General features: G+C 37.5%; 1 protein-coding gene across 5 annotated transcripts in view; it reads left to right on the top strand.

Annotated features, from left to right (window-relative positions):
• Nucleotides 1–2,954: 2,954 nt before the first annotated feature.
• Nucleotides 2,955–13,536, top strand: part of TRIP11 (thyroid hormone receptor interactor 11) — a 32,155-nt gene continuing 21,573 nt past the window's right edge. For 3 of the 5 annotated variants that reach the window (XR_013952380.1, XM_080596257.1, XM_080596258.1), the window contains exons 1-9: nucleotides 2,955–3,317; nucleotides 5,702–5,778; nucleotides 7,431–7,541; nucleotides 8,699–8,971; nucleotides 9,822–9,890; nucleotides 10,596–10,761; nucleotides 11,510–11,875; nucleotides 12,564–12,604; nucleotides 13,091–13,186. Coding sequence is in view for 4 of the 5 variants with exons in the window: in XM_080596257.1 (XP_080452383.1) it covers nucleotides 3,179–3,317; nucleotides 5,702–5,778; nucleotides 7,431–7,541; nucleotides 8,699–8,971; nucleotides 9,822–9,890; nucleotides 10,596–10,761; nucleotides 11,510–11,875; nucleotides 12,564–12,604; nucleotides 13,091–13,186 (1,338 nt within the window). In the remaining variant the exon portion in view is untranslated. Of the gene's footprint in view, nucleotides 3,318–4,463; nucleotides 4,586–5,701; nucleotides 5,779–7,430; nucleotides 7,542–8,698; nucleotides 8,972–9,821; nucleotides 9,891–10,595; nucleotides 10,762–11,509; nucleotides 11,876–12,563; nucleotides 12,605–13,090; nucleotides 13,187–13,536 lie in introns of those variants that run through there. The other 2 variants (XM_080596255.1, XM_080596256.1) reach the window with 2 other exon arrangements.

The following is a 13,536-nucleotide window of genomic DNA, read 5'->3' as shown; positions in this document are numbered from 1 at the left end:
TGCAGTCATGCCTGAATGCAATTCTTGTTAGGCATGGTATTATACATATGAACTATATAAATTGTCATTTTTTTTTTCTGGGCTTGGAACTAATCTGATATGCCACTGGCTTACTCTCCTCCTACGTTTGGGCTCTGTGCCACTTGAACATCTTCAACAAAACATAAGCAGCAAGTATAAATGTAATTTTCAGCTAGCATGTGCTTCTGTTATTTTTCATACTTCATTAATTCGTAGGCTTCACACTGCAAGGCGTATATAGATTTCTCAGCTGGAGTACTACCAACACAAAGTTAAGTCTGCAATGTGTTTTAATATTGGACTATTTCATTTATCACAAATTTATAAAATGGTGAGTGGTGGGCATAATAGCTGTGCTTAAAATAACTTCTGCACAAACAAGTAGTATTATTTCCCTATCTCAAACAAATAGTGTTGTTTCCAAGCTGCTTTTTTTTATTACAAAGTCGACAGGGCTCTTTAAAAAAAAAAAAAAAACAGGAAAGTGTTGCAGTTATTTCGAGAAGTCTTGAGATTTTTCTATTATTTAGTAACTGTTTCAAACATGCTGATGAAAATGTACAAACAGGGGTCTTAGTGGGAAATATTATGGGGAGTGGAGTTAGGGAGCACCAGCACTCATATTTGTAAGTATTATTATTGCACAATTATTGTTATCACCACGTGCTTTAAATTTGGCTTTAAAGGATTCCAAAAAAGAAGCCAAGAAAAGACTAAGTAGAAACTTTTTTAGGGACTTGTGAAATGGTTGTTCATGTTACAAGCCAGTACTGTGCTATATTAAATAAGCTTAACTTCTGGGAAATCTTCATAATTACTCATAAAACATTGGGTTTTTTTTGTTTTTTTTAAAATAAACTCCAAGAGATAATGTATTCTCACCACATGCACATGATCAGTTGTTTGAGTTAAAACCATGTTGATGGTCTTCATATTAATACATTTACACTGTATAAACAGTCCAAATATTATTTATATTCAAATGAGTAGTTTTCTTGTATCCAACTTTTTATCTTGAAAGCAAAGGGGTTTGCAATAAACTTTATTTTTTAACCTGCATACACACTTTTTGCCTTATTTGCATTTGGGGAATTGAATGAATGCTTCAGTATTTAATGTACTTTTCCTTGTCCAGTTCTAGTTCTTCAGAATAAGTTAAAGTCCATCTGTCTTTTCACCTGCTTTCACAACATCAAAATGCTTTTACATTATTTACTTTAAGAAAAGTAAATAAGCGTTGCACATTTTTTTCCCCTGGTACAGCCACTGTAAATTCAGAAGGGGAAACTTACAAAAAGGTTTTACAAGAGATGTATTTATTTAGATGTTACTGGGCAAGAAGGGAGGAAAGCTTTGATAGTCTTTATGCAAATATTGATAAAATTCTGTCTTTTGCTAGATGAACCCCCTTATGTACAAAACTGTGTGGAATTAGGATTTCCTAAAGGAATAATTTTGTTCTTCTCTTGCATGTTAGTTGTATATTAGAATTCATTTTCAGTAGTAGATTTTTCATCTTGAGACTCTACTTTCAGTATCAGGATTTTGGCATTAGATCTCTATACAATTTTTTTCTTTTTTTTTTTTGTATATAAAACATATGATGCTAAAAACCTTTTAAAATAGAAAGCTTAAATGCTTCGTCATTGTTTTGAATGGAAAATGGTAGTACTGTTTAACATTTTGAAGATTCTGCTTAAATAGATACAACTATGTAAGGTTGTATTTGACATAACTTTTTAAAAATAAATACAGTTACAGTGTAATGTTTCTCTCTTGATCTCAGCATTTGCATGTGGATGGGGCACAGAAGCATTAAACATTAAAATCTCATCTTTGATATCAGTGGGCTTTGGATCAGGTATTGTATATATGTTAACAGTTGGCTAGTTTTTTCCTGCTAATAACTTGGTAATAGCTCATCACTGATTCTTTTTCACCCGTTGCTTCAAAATTTATGCACAGAACACCTCTATTAGCAAAGAAGTTGGCGTTGGTTATAGTTATGCTGTATTTTTAAAAGTTGAATGCTCTCTAATTTTAAAATAAGTGAATGCTGTTTTTCTACAAGAACATGCTTTATTTTCAGGGCACACCACGTTGTTTCTGCAAGCCAGTCAATCAAAGATACTGGGTGATTTCCACCCAGTACCGCTATCACAAGGAGATGGAGCCAGTCAGCTAAAATATGGGTTGCGCTGCTCAGTAATCAGTTTCCAGTTTTTCGAGAGTAATAATTTTAAGAAGTGGGGGAAAAAACAAACAAACAACTCTGTGCTACTTTGACTTCTTTCCCTCTTTGGCTTTATAAAATGAATGGTGACAGGAGGTGTTTATATCATCTCTAAATATTTTTGTTTGGATGACATCCCTGATCTTATTTAAAATGTGCTAAAAGTTTTCTCTGAAAAGGAATTAACCACAGAAGATTGGAAAAGAAGGGTCGTTTATGTCATACAGACATTTTATTTTAGGATGAGCTATGTTAAAAGATGTTCTGAGCACTGCAAACTGCAGGAAATGCTGGATGGCGTGTTTGGCTCTCTCCTTTTGGCATTTCTCCTAAGAAGGGAAAATTAGTTCTCCATTAAAAGCAGTTTTAAATTAGCAAAACCAATTAAGTTCTGTGTTTACATTTTATACTGTAACACAGCTCCAACACCTTCCCGAATTTCGCGTAGAAGGTGTTCTAATTGGGTACTCTAATTCTGTGTGTGTTTTACTGGAGATAGAAATAGTGGATGACTACTAGATTTTCATTATGGATAACTACGAAGGTGGTAAATACCAATCTGAAAAAGCTGCAATTTATACAGCAGTCAGGGTTGCGGTTACCGCACCCCGCCCGCCGGGCCCCGTCCCTCACAGGGCGGGCAGCCGCCGGGGCCCCGCCAGGCCGCCCGGGGGCGCTGTAGCCGCCTGCGGCCGCCTCGCTGGTGCTGGGGGCGGAGCCGTGATGGCGGCCGTCGAGGTGGCAGCGCCGGCGGCGGCCGGGAGGAGCCGCTGAGGCAAGGGGGGGCGGCGGCAGCGCTCCGCCGAGCCCGCTGAGGGAGCCTCGGCCCCCGGGGGGGGCAGGCGGTCGCCTCCCTTCTCTCCCGACGAGGCGGCTGCCGGGCCGCGGTCCTGCTGAGGGAGGGAGCCCGGAGCGGGCCCGGCCATGGCGTCGTGGCTGGGCGGGCTGGGCTCGGGGCTGGGCCAGTCGCTGGGGCAGGTGGGCGGCAGCCTGTCCTCGCTCACCGGGCAGCTCTCCAGCTTCACCAAGGACATCCTGCTGGAGGGCGCCGAGGAAGTGGGCGGTAAGAGGGGACGGGGCGGGACGGGGGGGGTCACAGCGCTCCTGGGGCCGCCCCTCGGGGAGCCGCCGTGCCCGCAGGGAGCCCCCCGAGCTGCCGGCGCGGTGCCTGGGCTCGCTTTGTTTGCGTTTTGTTCCCCCTTCGGGATCCGCGGGGTAAACAAACGCATTCCCAGGGTATAACACGGGAGGCGAACCTGTCGTAGGTTTATTATTCTGAAGCGTGGATGGCGTGGGGTGCTCAGCCCTAATGACAACACACGGCGGTCATCGTCGTGTTTGTCTGGTTTATCTGAGTCTCCGTTTTTATTAGGTGCTTGCAGAGTGGTTCCACAAAACTTCTGCCACTGGTGTTATCTGAAGTCTGACGTGTCACACAGGCAAAGGTCCAGGGCTTCTGAGGTTTTGTTATTTATATTTCGGTAGGGCAGTCAACATCTACTGTTTCGTACAGCCAAGCAGGGGATCACGGCCCTTGTTGTATAGAGATTAGAGGCTAGAATGACTGGTATTAAAAAATCAAGCAACCAAAACAACAGTCAAAACAAGACAGCTGAGGCATCAGAGGATAATAAAGTCATAATAAATTTGTTCTAGACTATAGTGTTTTCTTTCTGTTTGTAGTAATACTTTTCTAATAGGAGTATTTGAGTAAAACTTCTGATTTTTATAGTAAAGCAAACGTATAAAATGGCGATTAAGTATCAATAGGTTAAAATCACAAGTATCTGCCATCCTAAAACTACAATTTATTGGAAAAAGCAAGTATTCTAAAATAAGTGTTAAGAATACCAACCACAGAGAACTTGTGAATGCTCCCCTTAGAACGTGGATTTAAACAACTGTGCCTTGTCTGCAGCTCCACAGCTGCGAAACATCGTGAAAGTATTGTATAAATCTTGACAGCAGTGTGACACCAGTGGTCTGATATAAATGGGTGTTTTGATATATGTGTAAAATGCTTAGAAGAGAGAGATTTTTTCTAATCGAGAAGTTACCTTTTCCCACTTTTCTGAAGGATATACTGTGAATTATTTTAAATTGCAAAATCCATATTGGTTTAGTTTGGAAACTTAACTTTACACTGATAAACCCTGTAGTCATCTAGTGTCTTTGTTTTCAGGTTTTAAAATCTGAATTGTGATTCCGATACGCAGATCTGTGCTTCGGTTTGTGCAGGAGAGAGCTGGTGTTCAGTAGCTGCTTCCAGACGTGCTGGAAGATACTGCTAGATGCTGCTGTGAACAACTTCCATTTCTTAACAGTTTTAGGGTAGAGTATGTTGTTATGGGGTACGAGGCTTACTGACCTGGGGATGTAAAAATCCAATGGCATCGAAGTGTTCTGCTCCCTAGGCCACATGGTACATGAAAGTCTTTAAAGAACACTTCTCAAGTAGTTCTTTTCCTTCCTTTTTATCCTAATTTTTAATGTTATCTCTTACATTCGCTGCTTTGCCAGCCAAACTAATGAAGGTGTTTGTGGATTGCAGACGCTCACATCTTCAATTAAACAGTTTTTATGGGCGTAACGCAGCCTCTGCAGCACTTAAGCAGCATCAATGTTAAGCATCACATAGGAAATTATAAAATACAGTATTTAGTTGCACAAGTCTATTTATTTCAAGTTTTGAAAAAAATGTCGAGGTTGCATTATGGCCAATAAATTTTTATGTTTCGTTAATAAAAGGAAATGTTCTATTTCTACCCATTAAAATTGGGACATGGGAGAAGTAAACATAGATTATTTGAAGAAAATTGATCATTAGAGGACAAGGATCCAGGGGGAGAATAATGTGCTTATTGTGTTAAATAAATTGGTATGGTCAGATTGTTTTGCCTTTCTAAACAAAAGTGAGTTTTACAGGGATTTTTCCCCTTTATATGGAGGGGGCAGGACTGGTGTTTTGTTGTGTGGGGATTTTTGTTATTTTTTGTTTGTTTTCCTGACTAAATTTAGTTAGTCACTGTTGTATGTACCTTGTGGAGCTAGTTCCTTTTTTGAACCTTCACATGAAATTGTTGAGAAATAGTCACGCACGACCATCGTGTCAGGAGGAAAGTCCTAAATGAAAAACTGATTGTGACACATAACAGACAAGTAAAAACTTTTTCAATTCACTTATTTTAAAGCTTAATTTCATACTTTTGCCATTAGTTTTGTGATCCAACTTGAAGACTAGGTGAGGGAGAACTAAATAAGGTTCAGAAAGGTTCTGGTCTGAAAAATAATGTGTTCAGATAAAAGCAGCTATTGATATTTACATAGGAATGAACATTAAAGCAGTCTAAAGAAAAAATACTTATTAATGGCTGTGCTCTTAAATAATGTCTTCTCAACAGATTAAGAGTTGGTTAATAAAACTGAAAATTTTCCCTTTTCTTTCAGATGCAGCAACAGAGCTCCATGTGTCCAATTCTAGACTCAGAGAAATAGAAAGTATTAATGCAGCACAGAAGTCTGAAGTAAGAAATTTTGAAACATTACCGTAATTAAAACCAGTTAGTATGATTTTTTTCTGGTAACGATGAAATGTTGCATCAAAGTTGCTCAGCTTCAGGAAAATCTGGAAAAAAAGGGTAACATCTCTTTTCTTTGCTGACTAACTGCCACCACAGTCAGGGGGACAAATATATTTATAGGAATATGCATGTGGCGTGAGTTTTCATCTCGTGCTCACTGGTGTATTCTGCAACTGTTCCTGCTCATTGTGGGGCCTTGTACTATAGCAGTAGACTTTGGCTGTGAAAAACTTGCAAATGCAAAATTCTTGTAAGTTTTGGTAAATTTTAGCTGGTAAAGGGTTAATTGGTTTGTAGTATTTCGTATTGTGGTGGCTTTACCCTGCCGGGCAGCTAAACTCCACAACCACTCTCATTCCCACTCCTCAAAAGAAGAGGGGGAGAAGAAAGTATGATGGAAAGAAAAAGGCTCACAGGTTGAGATAAGGATAATTTGATTAAAGGGAAAAGAAAGAGGGGAAAAACAAGTGAAGGCTGTGTGGAAGCAAAGAGCGGGGAGAAAAAAAGCAATTATTCTCTACTTCCCATCAATGAGCAATGTTCGGCCACGTCCCAGGAAGCAGGGCCTCAATACATGTAGCGGTTGTTCGGGAGGACAGATGTCTTGATAACGAGACTGCTCCCCCTTCTCCTTCCTCTTTCCCACCTTTTATTGCTGAGTGTGACACCATATGGCATGGAATATCCCTTTGGTCAGTTTAGGTCAGCTGCCCTGGCGATGTCCCCTCTCCACCTCTTGCCCACCCCCAGCCTGCTGGCTCTGGGGGCTTTGGAGAAAGTCTTGTTCCTGCGCCAGCCCTGCTCAGCAAGAGCCAAAGCGTTGGTGCTGTATCAGGGCTGTTTTAGCTGCAGGTGCAGAGCACAGCACTGTATGGGCCACCACAGGGGAAGCAAACTCCGTCCCAGCCAGACCCAGTACGTATATATATGACCACAGATCTACACGATGCCTGGTCGTGCTTGGCAGCGCGTTGTCTGCTACAGGCATCAAAGATGGGTGTATGTGTTCCCCCTTGCCCTGATGCAGTTCTCTTTCTGTTGCCAGTATAGTCATTTTGACATAGCTGCAGATGCTTGTGCTCTTCCAAGGCCGCTTAAAAATCCCATGTGCCCTTCAAAGGGCTTGTTGGCCTTGTGACTGTTCGTCTGTAAACCAACCACTCCATGTATGACATCTGCTCTCAAGAGCGTTGAAGTGCTAGATAGTATTTTGGGGAAGTAATGGTTTCCTGCTTCTTTTTTTAGGTTCTTGATATGTTTCTTGTCAGAATAACGGTCTGTATGGATCTTAGCCCCCGTTTATGCTCTGTGGCTATTTTTAAGTTCCACGTGTAGTTCAGCCTTGAATTTTTCTTCTTGGCATTTACTTCTGACCACTGCAAACCACCATGTCATACAAAAATGGAAAGCTTGTGTGTGAACTTGATTTTGGGACCACACATGGAAGTTAGAGCTACTGTGTATTTTGAGTCAAATAATGTGAGAAATCTATACTATTTAAATGATTTTTTTTTCACTGTTCAGCAGGCTTCTGCTTTTCTAGTTCTATAAGAACCGTTCAGAATTTACTAACATGCATTTCTCATTTTTGCTAGAATGAGAGACTGAAAAAAATCTGTAGTGATTTAGAAGAAAAGCATGAAGCAGCAGAGCTTCAAGTAAAGCAGTTATCTATAGATTACCGAAATCAGCTGCAACAGAAAGAGGTATGATACAGAGTAAAGTATGTAGGTATGTCCAATATGCATTATGTTAATTTTTTTTTTGCTGTTATAGTGTCTGTGGCCTTTCAGTTGAAGTGTCAGAGTTGTGAATATACTGTTACAGATTGCTTGTTTATTAATATAGACGCTGAGAGACCAAGACATGAATTTCATTGAGTCACGTAAAGTAAGCAGAGCTGTTGGGAGATAAGTGAGGAAAGAGAAAACTGGGAATGTCATGTGTGTGTCAGAATTTTTGTTCCTGTAATCTCTGAGAAATGGTACTTTAACTGCTTTGCATTTCTAGGTCAACGGCCTTTTTTAAGGAAGATGGTGGGAGCAAACTCTCATTTGAAAAAGTTACATTGTCTGTGGATATTGTAATTATTTATCTTAAAGTATACAATTAAAGGAAACAGAGCTACCTTTCATAATTTGAGAAAGTGCACCTTCGGTGTAAACACACCAATTTTATCACCCACTGGGTAACATGAGCTTTTGTAGCCTTTTAAATGAAGACAGTTGCCACTAGGCCTAGAATACTACACAAAATGAGTTTTACTTCTGCTTTATTTGTAAATACATGGGGGAACTAGAGGAAGCAGAACTTTGAGATGTGTAGAATTCTGCTCAGAAAATATAACAGAGTAGTTATGGGAGTATTGCATGCAGCTAATTTTAGCTTAATGTAAGTAAATTTGCAATATATTGAAATGTCGAGCATAAAATAAATCAAATATAATGTAAATAACATATATAATGCTATGTTTAATTTCCATATTTGAACAAACTCTTTAAACATCCTTTTGTTGTTTTTGGACAATCTATTAGCTTGAATCTTGATATAGTACATAGGTATCTAGGCTGCTGAAAAAATCAATAAAAACCTCTATGGAAGTAGGTGTTGAAATACTTAACTAAAAAGTATTAACACTTTTAATATATACATTGTGTGAGATGCTTTGTAACACGTCAGCTAAGACTGCTTTTCTCCATTAGGAGACTGTTCAAGGGTTTTTCTTCTTTTATTTTTTTAGTGGAAGTGACCAGTAATTTATGCTGGGGGGGAGTTGTTTGGTTGGTTAATATTTCGTAAGAGAACAAATAGAGTATATTTTGATACTCTTACTGAAACAATGCATTGCATTCTGTATGTTCAGGTGGAAATCAGCCATCTGAAGGCTAGACAGAATGCACTGCAGGAACAATTGCAGAAAGTACAGACGGCTGCTCAGTCATCACAGTCAGCTGCTGGTTTGCAACCAGCTACTACGTCGGCTTCCTTTGTTCCAGTGGTTAGACATTCCTCAGGTTTTGAAGGAGATGACATGGATTTTGGAGATCTAATCTGGTCTCAACAGGAAATAAACAGATTGTCCAATCAAGTTTCTAGGCTTGAATCTGAGGTGGACCACTGGAAGCAGATTGCACAGGTGAGTGATTTCCCCTCTGTCTTCCCCTCCCCTCCAAATTAGTATTTTCATTGCATTTGGTGTTTTGGAAGTGAGTCTTTATAACTTCATGCTGTAAAATTTATAGAAGCAACATGATTTGATGGAAGAGCTGAAACCTAATGATCTTAGTCATTTTTTTTTTTGCCATTACATGACTAGGGACACATTCAGTAATTGTTTTCCCAATGCCTTTTTGTGATGCTTTTAAGTGTGATTTATCAAGTAAGGAAAAGCTTGTCATAAACGTTCACCTAAAATATTAATACTACTTCAGGGTTTCATTTTTATGGAGCCTTTCAAAAAACACTTTTCTTCTATCTAGCTGTGATATCAACTGCTTATTGACAACATGATACTATCAAAAGTGCTAGATAGTATCACAGTGCTTAATACGTCAGTTGTACTTTATGGTCTGTGGATGCAAGAAAGGCTTTCAAGCTGTTGTTGATGTGAGTCATCATTTCTCAACTATAGCCTGATTTCAGAGATACTACTTCCTCTACATGGAAATACAGGAGTAAAATTAAGCAATCCTGTTGCTATGTGTAACTAGGTGCAGTAGTGTCATGCCCCCACTTTCCCCCCACCTACCATTATGGATGTGCACCTAATAAAAAAATCAATGGAAAATTGATTTTTTTTTAAATACACTTTTTTGAGTGCATTTTCACCATAGATTTGAACTTTGTTTCATGTTAGAAGCTTCGTATTTGCTTCACGTAACCTTTGTTGTTTTCTAACGTTGATTACCAAATGAAGATGTGCTTACTTGAAAAATATGTGTATTAATCACAATTACCACATGGAGGTATGATTCTTCTTTTCTCAGTCTTCCAAAGTGCAAGGGACAAGTGTTGCTGAACAAAGTGAAATATGCAAGCTTCAAAATACCATTAAGGTAAGGTGACACCTTTGACAAACTGTTCCTAGCTTATACTAGGTTATGATGGTTTTGTGTATGGACACATGATGTGAGTAAAGTTAAAAATATTTATAACACTAGCACTTACATCTTCTCTGTTTAAAAATGCATGTGGACATGTATTTTTACTACTGACTGAAATGTTGCTGTGCTAAATTTCAAAACATGGCCAAGTATTCTGAGAAAGTGAGGGTGTTTGTATAATTTGATGTATATAGTATCTAAGCTTACAAGAATGCCATTAGCATTTATGAGGGCAAATCGCTTTTACAAGCTGTTGATGACTTGAGACTGAATTTTAGATATGCCAAGTAGTTTTTCCTCCCTTCCCATAAACACCTGCTCTTTTTTCATTGAAGATGCAAAAAACAAATCTTCAAGTCTTCCATGAAAGTTATTAGAAATGTCCTGCTGTATCCACTTCTTATACTTTAATCTTTATACTATCCTTTTTTAACATTTGCTATTGTGTAGTTGTCTAGAGCATATTGTTTGCATAAATATGTTTTTAAACAAATAACTTTTTAAATGTTTCAAAAAAAAAACTTGGCCTTTTCTGTGAGAAATCCCTTAATAAATCTTTTGATTTTACTAGGGAAAACTTCTGTTTCTTTTGTGTTGTTTCTTTCTTAAGTTTCTGTACTGTATTTTACCATTCTGTTTCTCTAACGATATTTTTAGGAGCTTAAACAGAATTTAAGTCAAGAAATAGATGACCATCAACATGAACTTTCAGTATTGCAGGATGCACACAGACAAAAGCTAATAGAGATAACTCGTCGACATCGAGAAGAGCTGAGTGAATATGAAGAGCGAATTGAAGAACTTGAGAATCAGTTACAGCAAGGTCTTTGTTACCACGTGCTTACTTTTTGAGATTGCTTTCTGATTTAATATGCAGTGAATTTTGGTTAAAGTATCAAATATGTGTATGTAGCAACAGTGTAATAAATATTAAGTAGATTGTATTTAGAAATTTGAATTTCAACTACAGTTCAGTCTTATGCTTAAGGTGGCATGTGTCCTAGTATCTTAAATTCAGTGTGGTTGGGTTGAATGCCAGAATTGTTTTGAGAAGTACTATGTGCCAGTTGGGTTACTAGATTAAAAGCTTGAAGGTTGCCATAAGGACCACACACGTGTCTGTGGCATGATTAGATTGTAGAAGAAGCCCAGTAGTTCTCATGGGGAGCCTTCATTACACCTTGAAGGTACTTCATATTCCCAAAAAAGTTAGGTCAGTTAGGGTCTCTTAAATTAATCATAGAAAACTGACAGATTCCATGTCCTAATAAATTAGTGTCCTTAATCTTACCCACCCTTCCTGGTCAAGTATATGTATATGTTAATTAAATCTTGAATTATGTGTCTTGCAACACCTTTTAAAACCGTTTAGAGCAAGGAGTTTGTAAGTATTTGAAGGGCTGTTTATCAGATCATTCACATGCATGATACTGCTTCAAATGTTAATTCTATTTAAGTTAGTTTTCTCTTGATGATGATCATGTCTTTGTTTGAGACTATAGAAAGAGTGGAATTTACTTAAAAGTTACTAGTTGGTTAGTATTGCAAACCTGATCTCTTTTGCTTTTTAGATGGTGTAAGCACTGATGCTGTGGATGACTCTAAAATTAGTGAACAGAAAAAGGGTGCTCAGAATCTAGAAGGAGGAAAAGCAGAAGACTTGCAAATTATAAAAGACCTAGAGGATGAAATAAGAAGATTAAATCAGAAATTATCTTCTGCCAAAGAAGAAAACAAAATTCTTCTGAAAGATCAAGAATTGTTAAAGGTAGAAAAAATCCAAATAACCCAGGAATATGAAAGTCTAAAATCTGACTTTAGCGTACTTCAAAGTTCTGTCACAGAGCAAGATGCTCTCTTGAAAGAACAGGAGAAGAAGTTCCAGTCCAAGACAATGCTACCAGAAGATGTCATCAGATTGCAACAAGCACTGTTAGGTACAAAGATGATGTGGGTTTATTTTGTTGTTTGTGTTTTTAATATATCTTCACATATTTCCAACTTTAATGCTCAGAATTTGTTTCAAGGATTTGGAATTGAATAAGTGAATATGTACCTTTAAAAGCTGCTGCTTTAAATAAAGGTTGTCCACTGAGATAAGGGCAAGCAGAAAAGAGAATGTAATTAGGATTAGCATGATTTGCGTAGGGGTTTCTGTTTCCAATAGTAATCATGTATGCCAGCTGATAGGATTTTTCTTTCTTTTAAAGTAAGCCTAAATAGAAGTTTTGTTTAAATTGTAAAAGTATACTTTTTCTGCATAAAGTAGTCTGATGTTACTGTATTTAAAGAAACACTGTAGGTTATCTGTTTTAGAATCATGTATTTATGTAGAAAATCTTCTGTACCACAGTATAGCACTTAGGCAATACTGAAAGTTGTCCTGAGTGGATTCAGTTGTGTAAGTAATGCCCTACATTGCATTGTTGATTGATGCTGTAGTTGAAAATTTTACAGCACTGTTTCTTAAAAAAAAAAAAAAATACAATCTTGTCACAAAATGCTGTGAAACTATATTCTTTTGAGCAGCAGAGTTCTGCTGGGGCAAGGTAGGAGGAGGATTTGGGTTGTGTTGTTATTGTTTAGAAAGTAGTAAAACTTTATTATTTTTGTCTTCCTTTATAGAAGCAGAAAAGGAAATAGCAAGACTTTCAAGTTTAAATCAGGTAAAGTAATTTCTAAATTAAGAAACCAAAAAGGTTCATAGCAATAGTAACTGATGGAAAACACATGTTCTTGTCAGTATATGTTTTTGGAGCATTCACACTTATTTATAATCTTGTAGTGGAAGCAGTGGTTTTAAATTAATTTTATAATTGCATGTGGAAATCAGAAGCAATACATTTTGATTTGTGAAACTCCACAGCATACTCTGTTGAAGAAAACTAGTAAAGTTCAACCTATCACGTTGTTACTTAGGCTTCTATATCATACCTTTCAAGTATTAATTTTACATTAACTTCCCTTTGAATTATTAGATGGATAATATTTTAGTGTAAAACTGTGTTCATATCATAGAGGTATTTATTCATCCATGTTCCTCCACTGATAAATATTTATAAGTAAAGACTAATTAGAGGTTGTATTTTTTAAATGTTCTGGATCCTTACCTGGAGTATTCTACTATTTAAATACTCTTTGTATTTTTGTAGGCTGACAGTTTCACTCATACAGGGAAAGATATTCAGGCATTTACACAAGATCTACAGGTTCTTAAAGAAGAAAATGTTAAACTTAAGAAAGAAAAGGTGTGTATGTTAGATTTTCTGGACAGTGTTGTTTAGCTATTTCATGCTGTATAGAAAAAAATATTAAAATATTCAAATACCTTTTTCGCATATAGTACTGTTTTATTTTTCATTTAAATGTTGTTAATATTAGATTGATTGTTGTAGTTGGATGAACACACCAGTCAAGCATAACATCTCAGCATACAACTATCTTAAGTTTCTCCATTTTTAATATTGCATAACTTTTTTATTGCACAGAAGCATGAGTAAACTTTTGAGGAATTATCAAATGCACGTAGTGTAAATACCACTTATCCAGTACCTGGGATATTATTTGTGTACACCTAGAGATCCCGACGTAAAAATGC

The sequence above is a fragment of the Anser brachyrhynchus genome (assembly GCF_964034855.1).
Source record: "Anser brachyrhynchus genome assembly, chromosome: 5".
In the NCBI taxonomy this organism is placed as follows: domain Eukaryota; kingdom Metazoa; phylum Chordata; class Aves; order Anseriformes; family Anatidae; genus Anser; species Anser brachyrhynchus.
Note: the sequence above shows the minus strand (reverse complement) of the source record. Positions and strands in the feature narration are given on the sequence as shown.